Source organism: Epinephelus fuscoguttatus, linkage group LG7 (assembly GCF_011397635.1).
Source record: "Epinephelus fuscoguttatus linkage group LG7, E.fuscoguttatus.final_Chr_v1".
Lineage (NCBI taxonomy): Eukaryota > Metazoa > Chordata > Actinopteri > Perciformes > Serranidae > Epinephelus > Epinephelus fuscoguttatus.
In genome coordinates this window covers 31,667,520-31,695,329 of record NC_064758.1, presented here as the reverse complement: position 1 = coordinate 31,695,329, position 27,810 = coordinate 31,667,520, and the positions used below count along the sequence as shown (strand labels likewise).

Below are 27,810 nucleotides of genomic sequence, written 5' to 3'. Positions count from 1 at the left end.
AATAATGATATGTTTATACATGAACACTTTCGGCTTCATTTGTCTTAATGAAGTGATGATTAGCTGTAAGGATTCCTCACTTCATGATGGGGATAAAATCGAACCCAATTTCTGGATGTAATTAAAACTATTCTCAGAGTGGACTGCTGGAAGGCCACAACTTTGAGAGGTCACTGGAAGACAGGATTCCAATAGCAGTCTAATTCAATCAGTGTGGGATGTATGGTGTATGTTGAGGATCAGGGGGTGATTCCTTAACGCTCACATACACTGAGCATGCATCTACAGTCTGAAATCTAGGCCTGGTGACTCATCATCTGTAAAGGACCAGCTGCATCACAGGATGTCAGTGACTGCCGTGGGTCGATTTTAACTAATAATGCCTCTAAAACTGTGGTTTTAGTGTGATTTTAAATGCTAATTATCTGAATGTTTTTATTCCATGTTCACATTATCTTCAGTGTGCTGAGTTTAATGACCCAAGAGCATCCGAGGACCTCTGAAATCCAGCCGTATAAACTTTAGAGATGCAGAGCAGCAGTCAGAAAATGAACTCTGTTTCCATTAATTCCCAAACAGAAAATTTCAGAGGTCTTACAGGATGAACGGTACAATCTACCCCTTAGAAACAGCGGCTCTACAGCATTTCCATGTCACAATTATTACTGTTACAATTGTTATTAATTACTGGAGAAGTGCAACAGTGTTTGCGACAGTAAGGGACTGTTCGTTGTTTATCAGACGGGGATGGCTGGGGTCTGACTTGTTTTTTGTTTTGTTTTGTTTTTCATCTTGACCCTCCCCAGAGCTACAAATATTTTTCCTTGAGCCTTCCTCAGTGACCGTGGGGAAAGTATGACTCTGCCTCCACCATAAATAACCATGTTTTTTAATACTCACACCAGACTCAGGTAGTGTTGGAGCCAGTGCAGTGATCAAACAGCACACAGGGAGTTATCACGGAAACAAACAGCTAATTTCTTAAGCAAAATGCAAATCCTCCTTACAAATCGCATCATCACACAAGCTGTGTGTACACTTCAGCAGAATGGGGGTGCATGACAGCCACACAAAACCAACAGAATTTAAAAAGCCTACACACGCACACACACACACATCACAGCGTGGACTCAGCCAACATTAGCAACATGTACATTTAATGACTGTTTTCCCAAATAAACTGTAACACAAACAACAGTGGCAGCAGAGGCCAGAATGATATTAGATACTTGGCACTGCAGCCGTTATTAGATTTTTAAAAACTTACCCTTAGGTGATCAGAAGTTAAAAGTTGAAATCAAAAACCTGGATATGAAAAAGCCTTGGTTTCTAACTACTGCCATAAATAATATGAACATTTTTTAAATGAGACATGTAGAATAAAGTGATTTTTGATTAAATATTACAATCTCAAGCTTGGATTTTGTTTCCTTAGGGTTGCCTCTGACTAAGAATTTTCCTTGTCAATCAATAGTCATCATTTAAGGCCATTAGTCGACTAGTCGCCCGCATGTTTACCACATTAATTTGATTATTAAATGATATATTTTGGGTGGGGCAACACAATGGTTTGAGTTGAAGGTGTGAGAAAGAATAGTATCAGTAACATTGTTAACAATATTACTGTGCTAAGTGGCTAATGGGCATGTAGCTACTTCCATGTTTCAGATGATACGTCATGTTTGTAGTCGACCAATGAAGATGAGTTTACATATCACCTTGGGTTGGTCCTTCACCTTCTCAAAATGATCCCACACTTTGGATTTCCTGCCCGACATGTTATGAACTAACCTGTGGAATAACCGCAGGTACCAGCCCTGGGAATTAGGGGCCGTACACATGCTGCATCTTTAACCACCTGGAAAACGTGAGGTTGGGCGATGAGTGCTACTCTCGTGCCTTTTTTTGTTCCAACTTTCAAGAGCACGGTGGCAGGTTGCGTCTGATGTTGCTAAGCAACCCTAACAAGCACCATATCATAGCCTATATAAGTGGAATCCTGAGTGCAGAACTGATCTTCTTCCAGGAGCTGTTAATATGTGTGTAGGCCTGTCGTCTGTGGGACTGTAAAGCTCTGGGTAGCCCTGCACTAAAATGATTGACTTTTTCATATTTATCACAGACTGATATTTACAGAAGAAGAGTAAGATATCTGTCAGCTGTGATTGGTTTGTAACCTGTCTGACTGCTGAGCGTGGCCACTTCCTGTGTCTGTCCTTTCAACTAAATTTCCATATGGTTCAGTAATACAGGTTTTGATTGTTTGTTTTTTTCTGCGACTAAACAACCAATGAAGTCCTGACAACTAATAACCTTTCTGGTCAACTAACATTTGGTCGACTACTAGGGGGCAGCCCTGTGTTTCCTGATGGAAGTTTGTTGCACATGTTGTATTCAAGAACCATCAAAATATGAAATTCTGACAATAATTTCTGCTTCTACACTTTCTGACTGTAATAGATGGTGTCATTTTAGCAGCGTTTTTAAGAAAACATGCCTGTCAAACCAGCAGGCGGGCTTGGGGGTTTAGGGGGTATTTACAATAAATACAAAATACATCCATTTAAAGTTGTATGTCTCTCCCCTAAGCCAAAACACCCCCACCCCTCTCATAAATAACGAACAATCCCTAGGCAAGGTTGAGCATGTGACATAAAGAAGATGAAAGCAAGGAGAGGGGAAAAGAGGGAAGGAGGGCAAAAGCTAAGAAATATGTACACTCAGCTGAGAGACTGTTGTTGAAGCTGCGCTCATCATCGCTGATGCTAGCTTTCACTTTGATCGTTAACTAAAGTTATATTCATCACACAGTGTTTATGGCCTCAGTCTAGTCTCGTGCAGGTGTACCAATCCTTCAGTCAGACATGCAGTAAGGGTAGAAAGAAGCAGCTTATTGGTCACAAAAGAGAGGAAGCATTCTCAATCAAGTTGAAGCTTTCCTTGCATATAATGTTCTATGTTTTGATGCTCACAAGTGACAGATGGCACAAAATGTGCCAAACTGTGCAGAAAAGTGCTGACAACAAAACTGCTGCTGACAATCATCTATGGTGCAACGTGTTCGGCAACTTTTACAACACAGCACTTTCTGCACAGTTTGGCAACTCGTGTGTTATTTGTTATGTGAGAGCATTAGAGTATAAAAATGCAACTTCAACTTGATAGAGAAATATTTTTCTTTTTTCTCTAAGACGAGTGTTTGTAGCCTCAAAACGACTACACACAAAGAAAGACTCTGTTGCTGTGGAGTGACATGAGATGATGTTGTAAAAGATGTAATGGTTCCTTCAACCACTGCTGCCTCCAGTCTTTCAAAAACAAACTTCCTCCCACTGAGGCAGACTGAAGAGGCAAGCAGAGAGGGGATGGTTGGCACTTTGGTAGTGGTTCAAATTTTCTAGCATGCCACTTAGTGCGTCCATGGCAACCACAGGAACCACACTGGAGAAAACAATGGAGGAGTTAATTTCACTGGTGTCTGAGTATTCCGAATTATATGACACATCTTCACCAGCGAACAAAGGTATGAAAGAAACGAGGTCTGGAGGAACTGAAGCTGAGAGAAACGGTGTTTATTTAATTAGTTACCTGTCTTGATTGATTCTTAATTGATGCGGGCCACAGGGGCAGCGGTGGACCCTGTTATCTCTCAGTCAACATGCGGCAACATCACACACATCACAGTGTGGCAGGATTACTGGCGCCTGCTGCGGGCACCAGTAATCATTCCGTCTTTTATTTATGATCCCTCTATGATCCTTTCAAGGGGTTCGGTGTAAACCTGTTTTCAGTGGTTGCCAGTCAGTGTCATTATGGCCTGGCCTTATTTGGAGCATTAACTAATTCAAGCGTAGACACTTCCCTGTCTGTGTCTGTGGGCGTACAGTAAATGAAGGCTGTCATTTAGAGCAATTTCAAGTTGACAGCTTTTCATGTCTTGATGTTTTACTTCTTCTCTGTCTATTTGCTGTCTATGTATCGGATCAAAAAAAAAGTAGTCGCAGGGTAAATAGATGCATTTTTAATGGGTAATGAATGTTCTAAACATCGACATGAATCCTCTGTAGCCATGCCTGATTAGCTATTAAGATCTCTAAAATGTGCTTTGGTCTAAGTTTGCTTCTTGACTTGTTTTCTATTCAAACTATAGACATCAGACTACATTAGAGTCTACCGATAAGAGGGCGCATGTTTACCTAAATGAGTAGGGCATTGTCTTGGTGTCAGTCTTCCTCTTAATCACTCTCCTCTCCTCTACTTTGTTCATTCATCCTCTGTGGCAGTGAGAGGCGAAATTTATGAAAGGTAAAGCGCAACAGTTGATAGATGTTTATTTCCTTATTCTGCAAATGTGCCTTAAAAAGTTGCTTTTAGTGTCCTCAGGCGTGCTTTTGGGCAGTCTTAACTTTACTGGGCTTCCATACATATATTGCAGTGGGAAAGCTGTATTGACATATGCCCTACTTTACATAATACTCAAACCCATAGGAGCACTGCTGCGAGTGCACGGGCGCCTCAAAACACCACTCACATATTCACTGCAAATTAGTCTCCAAATCCATATAAGCCACTGATAGCTGGGAAGAAGTGCAGTAATCAATGATGGAGGTTTTCTTTACCTCCCTAAACAGCAGAGTTATTAATGCGCGCTGACACCAATCAGCATGGTGTCTCTGCTCTGACCCGGTGAGTACTAGAGAGATAAGGAGTGGTTTCTCATGATTATTTATTATAACTTAGCTGGTGTTCATTATTTATCATTATCAAAACAGTGTTAATAGAGAGCACGCTACCACATTTTCTTTCAATTCCTCTCCTACCCAATATATTATATCAGTGTGCGCAGAGAGGAAGTGACATGCGGTGTAGCACCCCGCTGTTTACTGCAGGTAACTGTGCGTAGGGGTAATTAATTAATCTATAATTGAGAGTATGCCTTGTTATATTAAAATTAAATCACAGTTAAGTTGTGTTGTCTCCTACGGTGCCTGGGTAGGGACATGGAGAGGGGGAGGGGGAAGAAATCAAAGGTTTAAAAAACAGAATATGTACTTCTGTAGGATCTCAAAACTTTTTCAGAAAATGAAAGAAAAAAAAATAGCACCACGCACATCTGTGGGAGAGGTTCATGGCATTTTATTTTGAGATTGGCCTCATGTATGAAGACATTAAATCAGTGCTTGGCAACAGGCACGGTTTCATTAGCACATTTGCCAGAAGAATGTCACATTTGAACATTTTGAAACATATCATATCAACATTGCAAAACAAAGTGATGTGCTGTATGAGCTTACTTTGTCATCAGGAGGTCTTGGCGAGACACCTGCCAACCTGCAGACCACTGTTCGAAACCAATAAGCAACAGCACCTGTTGGTTTTGGCGAGTCGTTGTTGCATTTCTAGCAGGTTTTTGGGTACTAAATATGGGTGTTATACAGTGATCCATTGCTGTCTATCCACTGGGAATAGTGCCATTAAAACCTGACATTGCTGCATTTCCAGCCGGGATAGTGCCACCAAAACTGTATTTTAAGCCGAAACATGATCTTTTCCTGACCATAACAAAGTGGTTTATGTCCCTGAACATAACCACGTTAAGCACAGTGTTGTTAAAACCTAATTTTTCAACGTATCAACAACATTATTATGTGCAAATGTTACTTTTTGTCTTTTGCAACAACATACAATGTCCCGGCAGTTGAGTTGTATTTACACACTGAGAAACATCCGAAGAGAATACTAGCGTGCCCTGTGGTCCCTCTGCCTCACTCCACGCCACTTTGAGAACACTTTGCCGGGAGGAGAGCTGGCGGCAGCTCTGGAGATGGACCTTCTCTTAGTGGTTGTGGCTCGAATTCAGACATTGCAAACACCATCCTGGGATCATTTAAGGGATCATGGGATCAATATATTTGTATAATACCCAAGTGTTTTTAAAATTGGGCTCAGTGAGTGACCCTGACCCGGAGAACCCATTGGTTGTTACTGGTTGTTGAACATTAAACTGTGGTAATTTGAAGCATTCTCTGGCACAAGAGTTTCCTTTGGGATGAATTAAGTTCTATTAAATTTGAATTAAATTGAATTTGGGGTTTGATAAATGGTAAATTCCTCACATTTAATGCCCCATATCACTATTTTCTAGCTACTGTAGCTGTCATATTTTGTGGGACCTGGATTGGAATGCAGCCATCAAGACTCCAAACTATTTTGCTTTTTGTGTGTTTGTTTGTGAGATTGCGTAAAAGTACATATTTTTTTCCCTCCATGATCCCTCCTGGAGTCTGTAGTCACCCCCCTTTTTTTTAAGCCTCTGCAAGCTCTTGCCCAGAAAGCTTTTTCTTCTCATTATAGTGCAGTCAGTACTGTCTCTTTCTCCAAATTAAGTCAAGCTGATACTCAAGAGTACGGTTTAAGATAACTATTACTAACGAGTCTTCCATCGCAGCTTTTCTTAGCTGATCTCTTAATGTGCTGCAAAAATCATGTAAATGATGTGAGGTGCTAAAGTAAATGAAATGCCTGTCTGATGTCCACCAGCTACCTGTCACTGTTGCTGTCTTAGTCGCTCAGACTTGTAAGACGTGTGGTTTTGGCTGCCATTATAATTCCTGTAAGCTCTTTTTAAGCTCTTTATCTTCAACTACATTGACGGATCCAACGGGTTTTGCAGTAGCATTACATAATAGTTTTATTTTTTTTAATTCAGAGACATGGAACAATGTGTATTTCACAGGCTGTGGTCTGGCACATGTTCTGTTGATCATCATTTGGACTGTGGGTATGTTTTACTGTTGACTGATAAGGTTCAGCTGCTCTATACTGTTGGTATGATGTTTAATGTTCAGCACAGAGACCGGTAATTTTGCTCAAAACAGTTACTGTTGCCCAAAGACACATTTTATTTTACGTGAGTTAGTGTACACATGTTAAATGCTTAAGCTTAAAACACTAAAAAATATTTGTAATTCAGTTCTGTGATTAACTTTTAAATGTGAGAATCAGGTTTGTTTATCACCACAAACACAGGCAGTGAGCATCTCTCTCCTTTCTCTCTGGTTGCCTGTGTTTTCCCGCAATGTTTCATAATCTCTGTAAAACTGATCATCTACTCAGAGTAGTTATCTTCCAAAACTTTGAAGACACTCAACCTACACTGCTAGCACTTGCCAGAACATTTCTGCCTGACATATGGTAGTCTTTGTTTTACATAACAAACAACAAAAAGAGTGGGATATGGGCCACTGATTGTGACGTGACGGGTAATATGTTATCGTCTATGCAGCTACCCTGAAGGTTTTAACAGTGGTGAGAGTTTGTAAGCCTTTGGGGTGAGAAGGAAATGGACCAAGGATTTTCTTTTAGTGATAAGGTTGACTGCGCCAGGCTGTGAGAGTGCTTCACTAACTAATTATTTGAAGCCTCCACTCAGATTAGGGTAGACATGCAGAGCTTATGGACAGTCGCATAGCAGACAATCAGACCATGTAATAACCAGCGGGCCAATATTTGCTCAAATCCACTGTAACACCTCGCAAAACAAAAGTGTGTAAAGCCCTAATGCTCAGTCCAATCCCACGCCACACTGCCTTGATAAACACCGAAGCCACCCCCACAATAGGCGCCATCTTTACTCTGGCAATTAGGCAGAGCTTTGGATTATCACTTCCTCAGCCCAGCACGCCACAAATCCATCCGGATTCAATTATTCCCCTCCCATGTCTGTGGCCATTTGGGCTTCTTGGGCACATGGCCAGTAGAGAAATGTTCTGAAGGATTTCAACTGCTGAAAGTACAAAGTTATACAAAAAAAGAGCTTTTTTTCCTTTTGTTTTTTATTTATTCTTGCATCCTTGCAAGTTTGACAAGTCTATTAAATAAAAATGAAACCTTGGGAGCTTACAAGCACTGTCCCGGTAAATATTTTATGAGAACAATAAGCTAAATTTACTGTATTTTTCTCCTGCACAAATGCGCCTCCTTCTTCTTTTTTTTTTTTTTTTTTCTGTTAATGTTCAGTGTTGTATAAAAAATGTGTTGCAGTACATCCTTCCCTTGAAGCAGCCCATGTTTTGATCCACGCCTTGTGGGCCAGGAGTGTCTCTAGTGGGCTCTGAGTAAGAACCTAAAATGCTTACTGAAAGGATTTGATTTGCTCTGTCTCGCTGCACCTCAAAGGCATTATTTTTACTTATTAGAAAGCTCACTCAGGGTAAATTGTGTAAGAGATCAAGGGTTTCCAGGGGTCTGGAGACTCTCATCTTTCTACTTGAGGCCTCTCTTCGATGTGTTTGCTCTGATGCTTTTTTCCCCTCCACCTGGTTGGTCCTTGTGGAGTGTAAAAAAGGCTGCTGTGTGTATTACTCAGACACACCTACTGAAGGTGTCCCCTATGTGTGTTTTCATATTCAGGCACAACTAAGCGTGCATGAGTGGAGTAAAGTGGATATTCTTTGCAGTTCTGAGATGAGAGACCCCCCCTGGTTGTGTACACCCCCTCCCCCCCTCCCTGTGTGTTTATCCTCCTGGGTGGCTCGTTTCCCTCCCAGCAAATCACCACCGTGGCTGTCATCTCCTTCATTTTATGTGTCTGCTATACAGCAGCCTGTCAGCTCCTAACACATTCCTCTGTGTGTCTCCTCTCTTTTATCTACAGATACCACAGTGTCATCACAAAAAGGTAAGACAGCACTCAATCAGTCACCTGTGGATCCCCATGCATTTTCAGATGGGTGGCGCGTGCGCGTGTGCGTGTGTGTTTCTCCATGTGTCTGTGTGCATTCTCAAATTTTTGCTAATGAGATGAAAAACATTTCATGGTGTTGTTGATGTTGATTTGAAATTGAGTCATTCGGTGTTTCTGCTACAGAACAATCTGTTTGATTACAAAGTCAATCACTCACACCCACTGACACCTAGACTAAATTACCCTGCTATCCCGCAATGATAGACAGCCCACAGTCTGTTTTGCATCGCTTTCTGTAAGTCTTATGTTAAGACTAATCACAGTTCTGTTTAGACTCCTCCACACTTTCATGTGTATGTTAATGTGAGGTTGGGGGAGGTGATTGTTTTGCATAGTGGCTCTTCAGGGAGAGACGTGAGGGATGAAGGGGGGGGGGGGGGGGGGTTTGTAGGAACGTACCTGTAGGCTGTTTTGATTTTGTTAGATGATGGGGCCACACAGTCAAACTGTCTAAACAGCTCCGGGGGTCTTGTTCTGAGTGGCAGCCCACAGGTGTATGCACCGAGCAGTCCCAGCCCTCTACTCTTCATAGTGGAGATACGGTAATGGCAGAGGGTGTGTCACGCTCTGTGATTGCAAAGCAGGAGCAGACAATCACTCAGGAGAACTCCCCGCTGATTTTGTTGAAACTTTCTTTGATTTCCCGCTGTGCTTATAAGAACTTAGGTGTTGTTTTGTGCGAGCTCGTACCAGAGCAGAACAGAAGGCAGTTGAAAATATTTTCATTGTCACCTGGATCTGATATAATGTGCACAACATGTACATCTGAAAAAAAACCTAAACAGTTGGTTTGTGTCTTTGGGAACATGTTTTCACCTTACAAAGCTTCAGATCTGTTAAAGCTGCTTGTACAGTGCAGGAGGCATTGATATAGTGCAACCCTCACCCACCCACTCGCTCGCACACACACACACACACACACACACACACACACACACACACACACATACATAGTGTTGTAAGGCCTATGTATGTGATGACTATGAGGTGTACGATGCTGTCAGATGGGCCTATAAAGGTAAGTGATGTGGGTTGCCCGAGCCCCGCTCTCTGATAAATGTTGAAGGGGAGCAGAGGCTGGCATGGCGTACATCATCCCTCCACAGCTGCACTCGCATATGTTTCTGAACGGGAGGGAGATAAATAAGGCCACGCAACCCTGACAGTGAATGAATGCCCACTGTTGTTAGCCCCTGTGTGTCTGTGTCTGACTTCTGTGTTTGTATGTCTTTCTTTTCCTGCCCATCCAAAACGTCCAATTCAAATCCGTTTAGTCGGAATCATCAACAAAAACATTCGCTGTCTCTCGGCCCCACACGTTGAGAGTGCCACAGAGAAAAAATAGACTGCCGTATTCATCCATACACTGTGAGTTATGGATGGCTTTGCGGCTATGACAGTGCCATCGGTACCGAAGAGCCATGGGGCCTTGAGGCAAAGACAGTGTACATAAACCATGTGTTTGTGTGTGCACAACGCTTAAAAGACTGGCATATAAGTGTGTGTGTGCATATGTGCATGTGCCTGGGCATGAAAGCTGGAGAAAGCAGGACATTTGTGCACACTGGCAGTGTCAACTCCCCACAGTCTCAATCTGTTAATATTCAACATGAGAGATGTGGGTCTCCCATCTGTTAAATGAGTACAATGCTACAGTACACGTGTTAGACTGAAGGGCAGCACATAGTATTTAGGTCCAGGTAGTTTTCAGGCCGTGGTTGTGTAACCTTTACTATTGTTCCTCACCATTATCATGATTAATACAGGACCTCATTATAATGTGACCTTATTCTTTAGTTCCCTACTTCTGTGGAACATCCCCACTATCCGCCCCCCTACCATGACATCCTTTATCCAACACCTCTCCACCCCCTTACACTCCTCCTCCCTCTCTTCTGCCAAATGAAGTATATTTATGGCACCTGTGCTGGAAAAACAGTCTCCAGGAGACATCCCTCTAATTTCATTTTCAAAATGCCAGCAATAAATTTATCAAATGGGCTGAATCGAATCGGAGTCACACGCAGTGCCATCCGTCATGGGCTGTCCCTCAGGGGCCTGTGGGCGTACTTAAGCCGGCCAAAAACCTCCGCTGGCAGGAGAAAAAGACTGAGTGTTGGAAAGGGAGGGGGGTCCTGGTAGGAGAGAAACCAGAATGAATGTACTGGAGAAATATGCTGAGAACAAAGATGTGCGTGCATATCTTTATGTGCTTAGATGCATATATGCAGGCATGAATTAGCTGGAGTGTGGATGCATATGTGTGCGCAGAGGTCAGTGCTAATTCTCTGACACATGGGATCCTCACGATATCATCTGAGTTAAGCACTTTGGCTGTCAATGTGCCAGTGTAATAATTGATTAATTGCAACACAAGTTAATTGATTGTTTTGCTGGTTTTTGCATTTGTAAATCCCTCTCAGTTCAAACACCACTTTGAGCTTTATCTCCTCCCCTGCCTCTGAAAACTCCAGGTTCACACGCTCTGTGCCCTCCCATTCCCCCTCCCATCTCGCACTTCCTCATCCTTTGTACCTGACTTTGGCACCTTTGCCTTTCTCTTTAAGTGCCTTTGTCCCTGCTTTCCTTTTGTTTCACCCCTCTTTCCCCGTGCCCATCTTTTCTTCTCCTCTCAGCGTTTATCACTGTGCAGGTTAAGCCAGGCGTGAGTGAGGGTAAAGCAGCTTAGTACTAACAGGGCTAATGAAGTCAGGCCCCGTATTCCTCTGACGGGGATCAGTGGCGCTACTCTGTGAAGCCTGTCAGCGTTTAATGATTAGATGAAACATTCAGACACCAGCTCCAAGAAGACAGGCACACTGATATGTGGTAATACCCAACTGTGGTCTCTGTTACACAGATCCACAAATATTTATGCATGCGCACGCACTCATCATGCAAGCACAAACCGTACGTTCACACACTCACATGTGCGTGCACACATGCACTCCCACTCCTCCCATTTTTGCGAAGGTGTTGATTTATGACTCAAACATGGCATCAAGGGTATACACTGCAAAGTGATTGGAAGAAAAACGAATGACAGAGACTCAGAGAACGAGCAATCTGGCTATTGATTCCTGTCATGTGCAGGAAGGTGGAGAAAAAAGTGAGCTGCATGTGAGAGATTTACCTCTCGCCTTGATGAGCAGATTGTAAACAACTCCACACGCTCTATTCAAGATGCATGCTGTGATCCGTGATTTTCACTGCTTCTCAATTCTGCCTTAAAAAGCACGATAGAAAATCAATCAAAAAGGCCAACGTCTCTAAACCTTTTTGAACATTTCAAGGTTCATCACTGATTCTAAATCCTATTAGATAGAGTTATCCTCCTCTGGATAACTTGCTCACGCTTGGCAGCTTAATGTGTGGTTGAGCTGGAGTATGTGTTGTTAGTATGTCAGCAAGTGTGTCAGTGTCAAAGTGGGAGGCTGTTTGTGTGTTTAAAGGCTAAAACTGAGGAATGGAGTGACAGAGGCAGTGGTTGGGTCAACAAGCTGCCTGTTGGAGAGAGTGAAAGGGTGCCTGCGAGGGCTTGGCCGCTTTTTGCCCCATTAGCCGCACATGCTAATTTACCTGTCAACTTACATCTACACAAGGAAACTACACGACTTCTCTGTTTCTCTTTCTGCACTTGCCTCCTCTCTAAATCCCTAAATCTCCAGATCTCTCACTCATTACTTTTTTCAATATTTTCTTTCCACTTCTGAAATGCAAAAATATTCCATCCTCACACCAGTAATTTCTCGATCTCATGTGAAATTACCTGTTTAGCTCTAGCCAAGGTGTACTAAAGGGACAGTTCCCCACAAAATCTAAAATACATGTTTTTCCTCTTACTGTAGTGCCATTTTTATTGATAATGATAATATAATGATAATAGAATAACTTACTTTACATAGCACCTTACATACAAGAAATGCAGCACAAAGTGCTTTACAATAAAGGCATTATAAGCACTGCGTCCTTCACATGTAAATAGACATAATGGACATAAAACAGACAAGGCTATTCAATATAAAAGGACATTTGAAACAGTTTAAAACATGGATTAACTTATTCATAAAGTCAAAGAGATTTGTAAAACTATAAATCTTAAAATCAAGTAAGATTTTTTTAGTAAAAAGAAAGAGTTTCAGACCTGTTTTAGAAAAGTCAGAGCCAGGTAAAGGCTAAAGTGAACAGATACATTTTTAGCTTTCTTTTAAAAGTATCTAGAGAGCTAGCGTCCCTGGTATCTATAGGTAGTGCATTCCATAGCTATTGGGCATCTACTCATGGAAACTGCTAACTCACCTGAGCCAGCCAACATTGCACCACAGCTGAGGAGGACACCATTGATATTAACAACTCACACTGTCACAAACATGAGCCTCTTATCTAACAGTGGATGCACACTTCCTTCTGCATGGTGATACAGTCGGTGGGTGTAGTTCAGCCAAAAGAAAAAAGTTCCTACATGAAACTTCTCACAGCAAAGTCTATCAAACATTATCTTGAGTAACGGGGTCGTGATCTCTGGAAAGACACCTTGCTGTGTGTTTTCAAATGTATTTTATTTGGTACTTTTAGCACCACAAGCTGAGTGCCATCTAGTTCAATTATATTCGAGAGAAGGCAGACATCGCTACAACTGAAATCTCTCCAACATTTGACAACCCACACTAAAACAATTTAGACTGATAAACAGCACTGCAAGCAAGAGGAGACTTGTGTTTTTGATTTGTGGGTGAACTGTCCCTGAAGACATAAAAAATACATTCATGTGCATTTCTGCCACTGTGCAGCTGCTGTCATGTATCTCTTGGTTTAGAAAGCCTCTTTACTTGGAGAACCTTCTTGGAAATATAGTTTAACAAGGACTGAGCCTAGAAATCCCATGTAGTCCAATGACTAGTATTTATTATGTAAATGTTCATAGTTATATGGGGCACCTGGCTCCACCTGTTCACATATTCAGTTGTCCTTGGTCAAGACACACTGACCCTGATCCGCAGGACAGCGCCTTACATAGCAGCTCCTTGGCCATCAGTTTGTGAGTGCGTGTATGAATGGGTGAATGAGAGGCCAATTGTAAAGCGCTTTGTCCTTTAAGGTAGAAAAACACTATTTAAGAGCAGTCCATTTACCATTTTATTTTATGCCTGAAGCTGCTGAGGATTTTTAAATCTATTAATAATTTACCTTCAGCGTTTCTTCCCTCCTCCTGTGATGGGTTGGTAACTTACCAATTAGCCAAAGGCTGCCTCTGACAGTACAACACATCCAAATAAGAATTAAGGATATCTTTACCCTAAATACATAGTACAGAAAAACGAGGCTTCTCGTTATTTCAGCACTCTAAAGGAGCACATCACTACTTAGCATAGCAATTAGAAATGCCCACAGCTTAATTCTCAAAATTGGTAACTGATAATCACAATGCAGTAATCCTCGTGTGATCTTCGCAGCTATTAACAGCCTCGTAAATCCAGCTCCAAAAAGCCTCTCTGACACCGCTGCCACACAAGAGTGTGATGAGTTTGCAGCGTTGTTCAGAGACACGATAATAAACATTAAGTTGACTACTAGCTAGGGTGTAAATAATGATGTGTGAGAGACCTTGTCTGGGCTCATTAAAAAAGTAATGCAATTAAAACCTCATCATGCTCCCTTGATCCTGTCCTGACCACCTTTTTTATGTGGAAGTGTCAGCGCTCAGGAAGTCTTGGCCATTACCTAAAAGCTGCCATCACAAATCCAACCTCTTAACCTCCAAAGTTCTTCACACGCGTTGACATTTTTAATTTAATTTAACTAGGTTTTATTTAGATAAAGTCTTACCTGACAGCACTAACACAGCTCCAGTTGAAGCCAGAAATAAAATGAGATTAAATGTGGCAGAAAGAACCAATTAAAAAAAGTCCAGTTTACATTTTGCCCTCTCAGTGGAAGGGTTTATTTGTGATCCTTTTTTTCCTGCTGAATGTACATATTGTTATTATGCAAAAGAGACTAAAAATTCATTATCTGTAATTATGCTTGCAATTATAATTGTAACACTATTATTAGTAATAATGGTTTAAAGGTCTAGTGTGTAGGATTTAAGGTTATAAATGTCAGAAAGGGAATATAATATAATATGTAGGATTTTGTAAGTGGATAATTACCTGAAAATAAGAATCGCCCTGTTTTCATAACCTTAGAATGAGTCGTTTAGGGGGTGGATCCTTACCCACGGTGTCTGCATGTTGCACCGCCATGTTTCTACAGTAGCCCAGAACAGACAAACCAAACATTGGCTCAAGATAGTGCCATTCGCATTTTAACATCTGCCACCATAGTTGGCAACCCCTTTGTGAAGAGTTGAACAGCACTGGGAAAACACAGATTTTTAATGTGAAACTGCTGAGAAAGAGATCTCTGCGGATAATTCAGCTCTTGGTAAAAACCTCCTTAGTGTCTGGATATTAAGTTCAGGGTCCGACGTTAAGGTTTTTTCCTACTTGCCCTGCCGGGCAAGTACTTCTCAAATCTACTTGCCCCATCTAAATTCTTACTTGCCCTGCCTAAGAGGTTCTTTTTCTGGCTGTGTGGTGCATATTTTCGCTCATGACTTATATCTTACATCAGCAGAGACGCTCTGCCAATGGAGGCAGCAGCACGTAAAAAAGCAGCACACTGCAACTGGCCCCTCCGAGGACAGAAACAGGAGAGAAAATACATGATTACAGGCCTGGAATTAAGTCATTTTTAGGACAAGGCCACTTTGGCCTTTGATAAATACAAATTTATTGGGGCATCATGGCCAAAATGTGGGGCACCAAGGCCAAAACCAATGGCGCAATAACAATATGTGCTAACTACACTGAATGAAGACAAAACAATATATGTGTTGAAAAACAGTACTGAGTTTATTAAAACTGGGTGTGCATGACTGGGGATATATCTCGTTTCTTGTTGTTTTGACTGCTCCTTCGCTTCGAAGGGGGTCAGTTGAGGTGGTTCGGGCACCTGATCAGGATGCCTCCTGGGCGCCTCCTGTTAGAGGTGTTCCAGGCACGTCCCATTGGTAGGAGGCCCTGGGGCAGACCCAGAACACACTGGAGGGATTACATATCTCATCTGGCCTGGGAACGCCTAGCGGTCCCGCATGGGGAGCTAGTAGGCGTTGCTGGAGAGACGGACGTCTGGGGTGCTTTGCTTGGCCTGCTGCCCCCGCAACCCAGCCCCGGATAAGTGGATGAAAATGGATGGATGGATTACAGTGTATGAGTAGTTGTAATGAGAAGTAGTACGATGTCACAGGTTTGGCTAATTTTACAGAAAATTCACTTTGCAATGTTTACATTGTACCAAGAGCAGATTTAAACCATTTCAGTTATTTTTTTTATATATATAACAATTTATGGGAGCTGGGTGTCCCAATTTATTTCTTTATTTGTCATAGTTGCTGCCCAGCAATATGTATCCAAGCAGACTTGTTGACCTTTTTAGACTGTAAAATCCACTTTTCTTCATATTTTCTCAGCGTGGCATAAAAAGTTTGTGTTTGTCATTATTAATTAATGGCATCATTTGTTCTAAACAAATGTATTTATAACCAGGTGTTTTTATTTGATGAAAGGTAATTGTATTAACCTTCACAACTCTCCAAGTATACTTTATGTTAAGACATGATTAGAGTAATTTATTATCTTTACTACAGTTCTCTTTTAAATTATTTCTGCTGCCTTTGTCCTTTGGTCAAGTAGACATGTAATAAATATATATTTCTTACAGTTCAATGATTGTTTCATTTCTATGGTTGTTGACTTAATTGGTTGACAGTAATTACATGGTGAATATTTTTTATGAAATCAAACAATAAATGAGTTGGCTACTGAGAGCAAAACAGACCAAATAATAAAAACAGAGCTGACACGTGTTGCAATGTCAGCCTTCGTGTCCTTGTGAAGACACGAGCTGAAGTACTCATTTTAATTATTTTCAGACTCCAGCATCCTCAGCAGTGTGAATTTAAAGAGCTTTGTTGATCACATATTTATCATATGGTGATACAGGTGGTGCTTTGTTTTACTTTGATTCATATGTTTTCCCAACTGCCCACACCGTAAGTGTTAAAATACATTGTCATTAATGTTTTGTTTGGAAAGGAACAAAAGTATGTGTTTAACCAAAGCTGGCACTTGTTAACAATGACACATCCTTTTTAGGATGCAGGGATAGTCGTCTGTACACTTGAGGATCTACCAGTTTGGCTGTAATTAGTCAGTCACCGATATTTCTTTCATCAAAGGCTGCAAGTAATCACAGGCAGTTTGCTTCCTATTCATAATGCTTCTTCAGTAACTTAATGATTTTTAGCCAGGCTTAGGTCATGGCTCTAAGGGTGGCACTGTCAGTCAGCTGGTTGGGCAGACCACCGCTTTAGTTCAGAATGAAATACCTTAACAGCAGTTCGGTAGATTGGCATGGGGTTTTGCACAGCCACTCTTAGTCTCCAAGGTTTGGTGACGCCCTTATTTTAACTCTAGTACTAGCAGGCTGACGTTTTTTATTTCTAGAGAATGGCTGCGGCCCAGAGGAAGAGCAGGTCGTCTACCAATCAGAGGAACGGTGGGTCAGTAAACCCCAATAAAAGCGTGTTGAGTGGTCAGAAGACTAGAAAGGCACTATACAAGTGCAGACCATTTACCATTTATTTTGAAAACTATCTGCATTTGTATGTGGAATATGTTGTCAACTATACAAGATTTTGGTATTGGTGTTTTGGTTTCCATGTGTAGTCCTTTTGTAGTCGGAGTAGTACTGACCAATCATGTTTGAGTGGCAAGTAATCAGAACATGTAGAGAGCAAAAGAAGTGGAACGATTTGGCTGAAAAGCAGTCTCAGAACCCATCAGCTATCCTCGGACAATACAGATTTTATTAACTTTTTTAAAGTTCTATCTGCATCCATATGCGTGTATCTGTTTATAGAGATAAAGCCAAAATCACTGGCACATGGAAGAGGAAGTCTTGGCCTGGATATCCGCTGGCTACACAGAATTTCTCGAAATACTGCCCATTGCCCCAGAGGCTTATCGTCATCAGACCTATAGCCATTGGGTTCCAAGATCTGTAAACTATTAGATGGTTTGCCATGCAATTTGGTACAGATATCCAGAGGTTGAATTCCAATGATGCTGATGATCCCCTACCTTGAACCAACAGGTCAAAGTTTTCACTTAGTCAGTCAAGTATGTCAAACCTATTGGACTGATTAGCAAGAAATTCTGGACATATATGGTTCCTAGATGATGTGCCCTGACCATTTTGGTGTCTTTTTTTGTTGAGAGTAAAATAACTTGACAACTGTTGGATGGTTTATATAAAAATTGGTTCACAAATTCATGCCTCCCTCAAGATGAATGGTAGTAATTCTGGTTATCCACTTACTGTTCATCTTGCACCATCATAAGGTCAATATTTTGTGCCCTAATATTTTGATTGACCATCAGCTGATCTGATCTACTGCACTTTTAGTGCTGATTAGCTAAATTCAGCTTGCTAACATGGTAAACTAATATAAGAAATACAGTAAACATTATAACTACTAAACATCAGTGTGTTAGCATTTAGCTCAAGGTACCACTGTGCCTAAGTACAGCCTCACAGAGCCAAAAGCATGGCAGTAGACTTAGTCTTGTTGTCCAGCTGCCACCTGTCACTATAGTATAATTGTAGTATATTTAATGACACAAGCCCTCCGTCTGTGCCAGATTAATTAAAATGAGGATCTGCTCTTGCAAGCTTCATAAATAGTTGTTTTTTTATCTAAATTCTATCATCAAAGTTGTTAAAATTGAATTTTAAGTTTTCATCCCTGCTAAAAAAAAATATGCTTTGGCTGTACAAGGCTGCCCACACAAAGAAAACACTACAATTTTAATCTAATTGACTGATTTGAACTATCATCAACCTACCCCCACGAATTTCTAAGATGCAGTTAAACTGCTCAAAGCCCTGTGTGTGGTGAGTGCGCTAACAGGAGTTGCTTTTGCGGCTTCCTATGTAGCAGTAATTGCTGAATGAGTATGAGCGAACATGCAAGGTTTGTTTTTGCTCCTTCCTGCACATGCTACTCTGGATGCCCATGACTACTTTGTTTGATCTTACACACACGCATACATGTATATATATATATATATATATATATATATATATACACACTATTACTTATATACATATATTAATTCTAATTCCGCTGTGTGTACTCTGCAGGAGACAGGGGTCAGGGTCGTTACAGACATGATCTTGTCTGTTGTCTCCCTCAGGCCAGCTAATAAGGTCTGTGATATATGAGATATAAATGCCAACAGAAGACACTGTAGGTTCATGGCAGACCCCCAACACGCATAATTGAAATCTCCATGAGAAGATTGGTGAAAAAAAAGACATAGGTTATTATGGCGTCACCTGTGCATGAAGCAGAAAGTAGCTTTTTTCTGCAACATTGTGAAGGGCCCTTCGTTACTGCTCACCAGAGACTGATAATGCGTTTTGTTTGCCAGGCTAAACTCTGCAACATGTCCAATTGAGTGTTAGCCAGCGATAAAGATAAAGACAAAACCACACAAAGAGAGCCTCAGCAGACCCACATCTTAGACTCATTAAGGCTGTCTGGGCACTGAAACATTTCTCAGGCAAAGACAGAGAGCAGGGTAAAGCAGAGACAAGTATAACAAAAAGAACGGAGATGGAAGTAAACTGATCACCACTCTTTCTTATAGAATCCTGTTCTTAAGTCTCTGCTGCCAATTAGATATGAGAGCAGCCTGTTCCCTTGACAGATGAACTTAATTTGATATTCTGTGGTCTGCTCGGCAGGGTGCAGCACTGATTGCACTAGTGGATGGAGTTTCCAGGCCATCCATACAGGCTAAGTGTAATTGACTATGTAGAGATAGACCACAGCTTATCATAACTGTTCTCTCCCCTGGTAGAGCAGTTCCATTTAAAAGGTACATCAGCTCTGTATCTGATGGTGTGTGGCAGGTATCTGGAAGATTAGAGCGCGGTTGCAAGCCCAGAGATGCTTGTGTTGCGGCGTGGTGTCACCCAGGAACAGAGCTGCAGTAATCCCACGGAGCAAATAACTCTTTGTCATGATTCAACAACATGTTATTGTCATAGGACTACCTGCTCCGAGTCACTTAGATGATTCATACATCTTTGTCTGTTTACTGACAAGACGCCACAGTTGGGCTCGAGGCCCTACGGGGCAGGCATTGCCAGGGAAGCGGGTGGCATATTGCACCCAGCAGGACAGCTCCTATGTGGGCCTGCTCGGCAGAGGGATTTGGCCAGCTTGGATTAGCTCAGCAGGGTGAAACAGAGGGATACCGACAGGGAGTGGAAGACAGAGTACATCAATCTCTGCTCAGTACATGGACACCTGAAAAACCTGAGAAAAAGCTGCTGAGAGTCATAGTGAGTCTTGTTCATAGACTGGTGCCCAGTACACAGCAGTGAAACATGAAACTACCCACATCTTTGCCTTTTGCTTTAAACGCAGCGTCTCATTAATTAGACACATTAGATTATAACATAATCTTCTGCAATAGTTTAGCCCGTTTTCACACTTTTAGATTTCTTCTTTTTACATTTAAGTGCAGCCATAAATTTCCCAGCGAGGACATGTGAATATTCATCGAGATGCCCATAATGAGATAAACACATCTCCTGACTCCACAGTCACACTAATTAAGCAGGCTTTTTCCTTCCACAGTGCTGTGCTCCCAAACCTCGTCAACTGCTCAAAAGCATGTCACCACAGTAATGGCAGATGGGTATTCTCATGCCAAAAATTAATAACTAAGTTGAATAGTTGAAAACACACAAACAGGAAAGAATGCAGAGCCAGTTGCCTCTGACAGACTGCTGAGGAAACGTGTCTTTATTCTTTGCTCAGGCTGGTTCATTTCTGTCCGAGGGATGGATCTAATCCAAGAGTTTATTACCAAACTTCAGATGCAAAGCCTATTCGTTTTCTGACACCAAAGAGGGCCAAGAAAATGAATCGGGGTCTGGACAAATTGGCATCACCCACACGAGCGCAGTGGGAAGAAATTTTCAAATGTAGAAGTTGTCTTCCTTCAGCTCTCCTCCAGCATCTTTTAGACTTCCTCTGATAACTATTCTTATTTTTACCATTCACACATTCACAGCGCGTTCTGTCGAGTAAATGTTTTACAGTACAGGCCAATGCACGGACACATTTAAAGCAAATCATTATGTTACTGCTGTCTTCCCTGTGGGCCTATGTAATACGATTATGCTCTATTAGAGAGCAAGAGAGAGAGAGAGATGAGCAAAAGAGGGGGTGATGAAGTATCACAGTGTGAGGTGTATTTGCTGAATCAGGTATTCAGGCCTCGTATTCCCTTCTCCCAACACCGTAGAATTCCCAGGGTTCTCTCTCTGCATTGAAACCAAACAAAGAAAAGCCCCGGAGGCGTTCTCGTTTGGAGTCCATTATAAAAGAAGACAACTATAAACAGACATCTTATGACCAAAAGAAGAAGCAGAAACAGATGCCTTTCAGGAAAAATGATATTAAAGTAGGGATGCACCGATATGGAACTAATACGCTGACCGATAATTACCTGCTTCTCATGGCTGATAACCGATAATTTCACATTTTTGTATTTTAAAAAGAAGTATATAGCCTGTACTTTATGTACACACACACATTAACACTCAGCTCAGACAAACAAGCGGCTGTATCACACACACACAGCCAGAGAGGTAACGATACAAATAATTGCTAACTGTAGCATCACATGGTTAGCGGTTATTAATAAGTTTAACAACAGAGTCGAGCCTTTTAAAGCTTGGTGTTGGATGTTAGCCACTGCTACTAATTAGCTCGTGCTAACACTCTGGAGAAGGTCCTTTAGCGTTTTGTCTAACCTCTTCGGCGGTCAGAGATCAGACCCTCTGCACAATGCTGTTGTCTTCCTCTGGAACTGTAAAGGACGTCCACACTGTCCACAACATGTTTTGCCCTCCAGTTGTTGTTGTTCTCCTTCTCTGCGTTTATTGGCGGCTTGTAAACAAAGTTTAAAGGCACATGTATTGCCACCCACTGTGTCTTGTGTGTAGGTGCTGCCCTTGTTAAGTCAATGAAAGCGGTCTGGCTTCATAATATCTATAATTTTAGTTATCGGAATAATGCATAGTTAAAAAGATGTCCCGTGTTATCGGCCAATAATTAATAAAGGGTTAAATATTTAGATAGAGAAGAAAGATGAATCATTCATCACATTGTAATGACTTAACACAGGGATAAGGGTGAGAGGAGATGATGATCACCAGGTCTCTTTGGGATTGTTGCCATGCTCCCCTGCTCCCCTGATGGGATCAGGAATAACTTGTTGGCAAGTGATTAAAAAAATATCCGCAAAATGATTAGTCTTCTTCATAAGCTCAGATCAAGGATTATTTAAAAAAAAGCAAAACATTTGTTAATTTATTCATTTGAGATTATCCATGCGTGCCTTTTGACTCAAGCAAGACAGCCAAAGCCCCTTGGTCACCTTCCCGTTGTGCTCACAGGGCCTGTCCTCCTAAGCTCGGGTCTTTGTACCACTTTAAGTAACCATTTTACACTCAGCAGAATTCAGGATAACAAATTACTGTGCAAAGCTACGTAAGTTTACAGTCAGCCTGTTTACCCTGGAGAGAGACATGGCACCTAGGAAGCAAGATAGGCCCAGATGGATTATTCTGGGCTAATTCCGAGCACAAATCAGCTCGCAGCCATCAATAATTCATGTGGAAGTCTTTTGAAAAGTAAACACTGCTTAGCCCATTAAGAATCCAGATTGGCACAATGCCATAGTGGCACCAATACTGTACACAACTTAACTGCACATGCAGAGGGTCTGTTGCCACTACAGAAAAGTGCTTGTGCTCTATATGGAAATCCAATGCTCATTAAAAGTAGACTCTTTGCAGACCCATAGCCAGTGTTACCTGGTGCAGCATTAGCATGGAATTGATGCTAAAGATGACAGTAGAGGGAGGCAATTAGAGTGACAGCTGGTGCTGGGATGTGTTGAGTTTTGCGGATTGATCTTCTCTGTCAGCTTTGTTCCTGTAGACTTCAGACACATGGGAGACTCGAGCTCTCTTTCAGTAGGTAAATGCACGTAGCCTAAATGCTACAGAAGATCACGCTCCCACTGTATAGTTCATTCTCACTCTTCTTTTTTTCCACCAATATCATTTGCACATTGACTTTCCCTTCCGTTTACCCTCAGCCAGTTTTTGCTTGTTTGTCTTTCATATACTTTTTCAAGGTCTGTGTGTGGTACTGAGGCTGCGGGGAGTTACTGGGTGTGCCGTATGTTTATGTTGCTTTTAGCTATTCCCCATCCTCGGCAGCGTTATTCCCACCTGAGCAATACAAGATAGGGAGTGGTCTCTGTCTGTCTAATGCTCATTAGATAAAGAGAGGGTTCATGTACTATACTTCCGTCAGTGGTATCACAGTCTGTTTGTCTGTCTGTGTATTTTTCTCTGTCTTGCTCTCTTTCTCTCATCTTGCAATGCTCTGGAGATGGTCTACTCAGTACAAACAGCATCTGTCCGGGAGAATAATAACATCTATAATCGTTCCCCGGAGAGTCAGCAGTGGAAAACAGAGTGTTTCTTATCCTTTGTCTTCTATTTTCTTTTGCAACTTAAGCTGATATATGATTTACAGACAGCACAGACCAGGTTTTCTCTAAAACCATTAGTTTAGAGTTAATAGCAAGAATTTTACATGAGCGCTTGTATGAGACTCTTTCTACATATTTTATTTTTCTCCTCCCTACATCTTTTGAAGTATAGCTTATCAGTCCAGGAGATGGGATTTCATGTATATGGTAAATTGACTGCACTTGTACAGCGCCTTTCATCTGACCACTCAAAGCGCTTTGACACTACGAGTCACATTCACCCATTCACACACACTCATTCACACACTGGTGGCCGAGGCTTTTTCTTTTTCTTTGCTCTTTTTTTTTTTCTTTTTTTAACACACTCACACACAGCCATTGGGAACAATTTGAGGTTCAGTATCTTGCTCAAGGATACTTCGACATGCAGACTGGAGGAGTCAGAGATCGAACCACTGATCTTCTGATTAGTGGACGACCTGCTCTACCTCTTAAAGTTCACTTGGAGAATTGCCATATTAGATTTAAGCTCAAAACAGGGAAGGTGCAATAGTATTTTTGTTTTTGTTTTGTCTTTCTTATCTTAAGGCGCTTACTACATTTATACATATTTTTTTAATAACTGGTTAATTTGCTCCTCGTTTTGGCCTCGAATCCACATGCAAACAGACTTTCGGGTCAGTAAAAGAGTTTTGTTTTTTGTTTTTTTTGGTTTTGTTTTTTTCCAAAAGGCCTTCTGAGGTGCAGATTTATCAAAACTCTGGTTACTGTTTATACATGTGGACATGTAAAGCAGAGTGTTTGAGAAATGATGTAATCTCCTAGATTTGCGCATGCCTACTTTTGCTTTCTGTCATGAGTGTACGCAAGAAACACACGTTTTGTTCGCATTGCTTGGTCTGATGACACTTAAACTTAGTATTGCACCTCTTCACGGACAAACAGAAGCATCTGCTGCATGCAGTGTTTTTGCTCTACCTCAATGTCTTCAGTTTGAAGTCCACCTGAAACTACGGTTTTGGATCAGGCCTGGTCAAACCAGCAGATGGTGGGACGATTTCCAGAGTGCTATCATTGTAGATGCGGATTGAAAGGAAAACTTTCTCATGTCCACAGCATTACTCATATCTTTAAGTGAGCTCCTTCATCCTGAAATTGAACAGGAATCAACGGTGATTAGGTCTCCAGTAGGTGTTTTGAAAAAGGAAACACTGGCCTGTACATTTCACTACCTTTGTGATGAGGGGAGACTGCTGAGGGTGGCTAACAACGAGCGTTTAGAGTCATTTAGTGTGGACAGAGATATATTGGGGACAGTTATTCTTTAAAACAGAGGGGAAAAATATACATTTTCAAAAATATCTTTAATGTGTATGAGGGGCTTATAGTTTATGGCGCTCATTCCTTCCTTTAACCCCTCTTCGGATGTTTGAAATAATCCCTGAACACAACCCTCTAACAGGTAAATATCAAACAGCCAGTTCCTGAAGGGAGCGACTCGTCTCTCCAACATGGTATGTGAAGGAAAAGTATATTCGCATAGGATCAGGTTTTTATGGCAGGTTTTCAGGCATATGGATTTATGTCTGAATGCAGAGAGGAGGGAGATAGAGAGTTGGCGGGGTTCCCGGGTGGATTAAATGCTTACTTTGTACATATGTGTAACTGTGTTTGTAGTGAGTGTGTGCATAGGTGAGCCTGTTTGAGTGAACATGTATGTGCAAACTCCGGCGTATGAGCGTTATCGCTCTCGCTGCAGCTCACTCCATTAGCGGATAGGGATTCCTGTGCTCTGCTCCTAGCCAGAGGAGACCAATTAAAGCCATCAGGCAGCGTCAGGGGAGCCGGGCTTCTCTCAAAGCCTGCGGAGCTGGAGAACAGAGAGTTTAGACTGGCTCCATCTTCCTCCATCGGCTCTGCTGTGTCTGCAGACAGTTAGTACAGGGAGATTCTGGGGCAATTACAGATAAACTGCTAAAAAGGGCAAGGACGGATGAATTCACAGCTGATACTTTCTGCATGTTTTTCCTTTTTTCTTTTAATTTTCATCCCCTGTAAAGCACATTATATTGCATCTATTTGCATTAATGTACTGTATGCATAAATGTTATTATAATAATAATTATGATGAGCATCTTCACAGTCACAAGATGCTGGGTTGCAGCACACACCAGCAAAAGGTCAGGTCAGTCTATTATGGCGTTAACATATAAAGACAAGTTATCACTCATGCTTATTCTTAAGGGCAGTTCACAGTCTCCAGTCCAGGGCCGCTGGGCTGTGGGATGTTGTTGACATTTCCCACAGGCTTTATGGGTAGTGCATACCATATAAATTCTACCTGTTTAAAATGTATCTCAGTTCTTTATAGAAAGAAAATAACAGAAATGTGCACATTTCTCTGCTCAGAATTATGCGTTTTAATCCAATGGAGAATTAATTCAGATTTAACTTGCTCCCAGGGTTCATAAGAGTGAAATTACGTCCTACTTTGGTAACTCCAAACCCTCCTTTTTGTACGACCTCATTAGACCGACAAAAACTTCATGATTTAAAAAGAAGTTTTCCATGCTATGAGGAAGCTCGCTTGAGTACTTTTGAAAACAATCCCATCTCGGTAGTAGAAATGCAGAGAGAAGTAGCAGAGATTCAGCACAGTTTGAGGCCTTCCCAGTGGGTGTTATTATTGTGTGGTTTTCCTGCAGCCTTCCACACTAATGCTCCTCTCGTCAGTGATGCTCGACCATGCTTCGGGGCTTTGTTATAGCATGGAGGCCAGAGATGTCATACCCTGTTACAAAATAAGGCACCAAATATGAACTTCCTCTTCCCCTTCTCCACCCCTCCCCTCCTGCTCTCCCCCCTGCCCTGGGGATCACTACCGTAGAAATAGAGCCCGCTCCACATAGTGTCTACTCAGTAGGTAATAACTCGCCGTGAGGGCTCAGATAAAGAGCTCCATTCATTAAAGTGGCTGCTCTCTTTCTCCACACAAGTGACACCTATCCCCTGGGAGAGCAGCGGTGAACTACAGGGTTGAAGCTACAGGCACAGCCTTCGCCAGCCCTGATTGCCTCCGAGCTATTTGGAGGAGCCTAACCCCCTCTACACACCAGCTACCCGAGCCTCATTCTCCATCTGATCTTCATTTCTTTCAGTGGGAATCCCTAATCTTTTTTTTTAACTCCATCCTTCATTCCCCTGCCTTCCTCTTAATACACTAACTCATTGCCTCTATTATCTCCTTCGCCTTCACTTGCACATCTCCATCTGCTGCCCCCGATCGCACCCTCCCCTCCTTTCCACTGCTGTCACTTTGGTGGTTTCCCCCTGACTCGCTTTGACTTTCTCTTTCCAATGCTCATCACTATCAACAGCTTTGAGCCTTTCTCTTTCCTCTATGCATCCTTCACCATCTCGTCTCTCGTGCCTCTCCTCTCCTCTCCTGGCCTGTCTCTTCAGCGCGTCTGTGAGGTCCCAAAGTACTGGAAGTCGCTGATGCGTGTACCGGTCAGCGGTACTCATGGGTAATGTGTAGATCATTCATCCTCTGGACAGGTATGTAATAGAGGCGGGACGAAGAGGAGAAAGGGGACAGTGGGAGATCTCTGGAGGTATGAGAATCAATTTCATCGGGAATCACCGGAGCAAAGAAGCAGAACCTTTCTCTCTCTTTGAGCTTCTCTCTTTCTTCCCCTCTCTTTCTCTCACTGTCTTCATTTCCCCACTCCCTGCTATCTCATTCCTCTCTGACTGCTCGTACTGATCAGCTCACAAGACTCTTTAGCATTACACTAGCCAAGCAGCAGGATAAATCCCTACTCAAATTAGAACACAGAAGCCATTATTTAAGTCAACCCCCTTCTCTTGGCTCCAGCAAGAAAATTACAGTCTCGTGTTCAGAAGTGCAGAATAAAGGAAACGCACTCTTTTTTTCTCCCTTCCACCATATCTCTGCGGGCACAGTAGTGCATCAGAGCAAACAAAAAAAGAAAGAGCCAGAGAGAGAGAGAGAGTATAACCCACAGAGATTGCCCCTCTAGTGCTGCTAAAGCTGGCCACTGCAAAAGGCTTGCCACACTTGGACTGGAGAGCCAGTGGAGACAAACAGCAGTAACATCAATGCAGGCTCATGCAGTCACCTGTGAAATCAAGCTTCGCTTAAAACAGCCCAACATGCATGCGCTTGGTACCTGTAACAAAGGCGTGCATGCTAATGTCTTTAATGGCATGACCAACCAGCACAGGTTCCACTTCATAAACCGAAATGAATGGCTATTGGCTGACTAACACACACCATTTGACCTGGCACACTAGGGGAAACGATGATGTGGGAGACAAGGAAAATTGCTCATCAATCACCACCATGGA

The 27,810-nt window shown here is 42.0% G+C and overlaps 1 protein-coding gene across 1 annotated transcript in view; it reads left to right on the top strand.

Annotated features, from left to right (window-relative positions):
* Positions 1-27,810, top strand: part of LOC125892300 (cadherin-4-like) — a 337,795-nt gene that overhangs the window by 138,335 nt on the left and 171,650 nt on the right. The window contains exon 5 of the mRNA XM_049582236.1: positions 8,657-8,680. Coding sequence (XP_049438193.1) covers positions 8,657-8,680 — 24 coding nt within the window. The remainder of the gene's footprint in view (positions 1-8,656; positions 8,681-27,810) is intronic.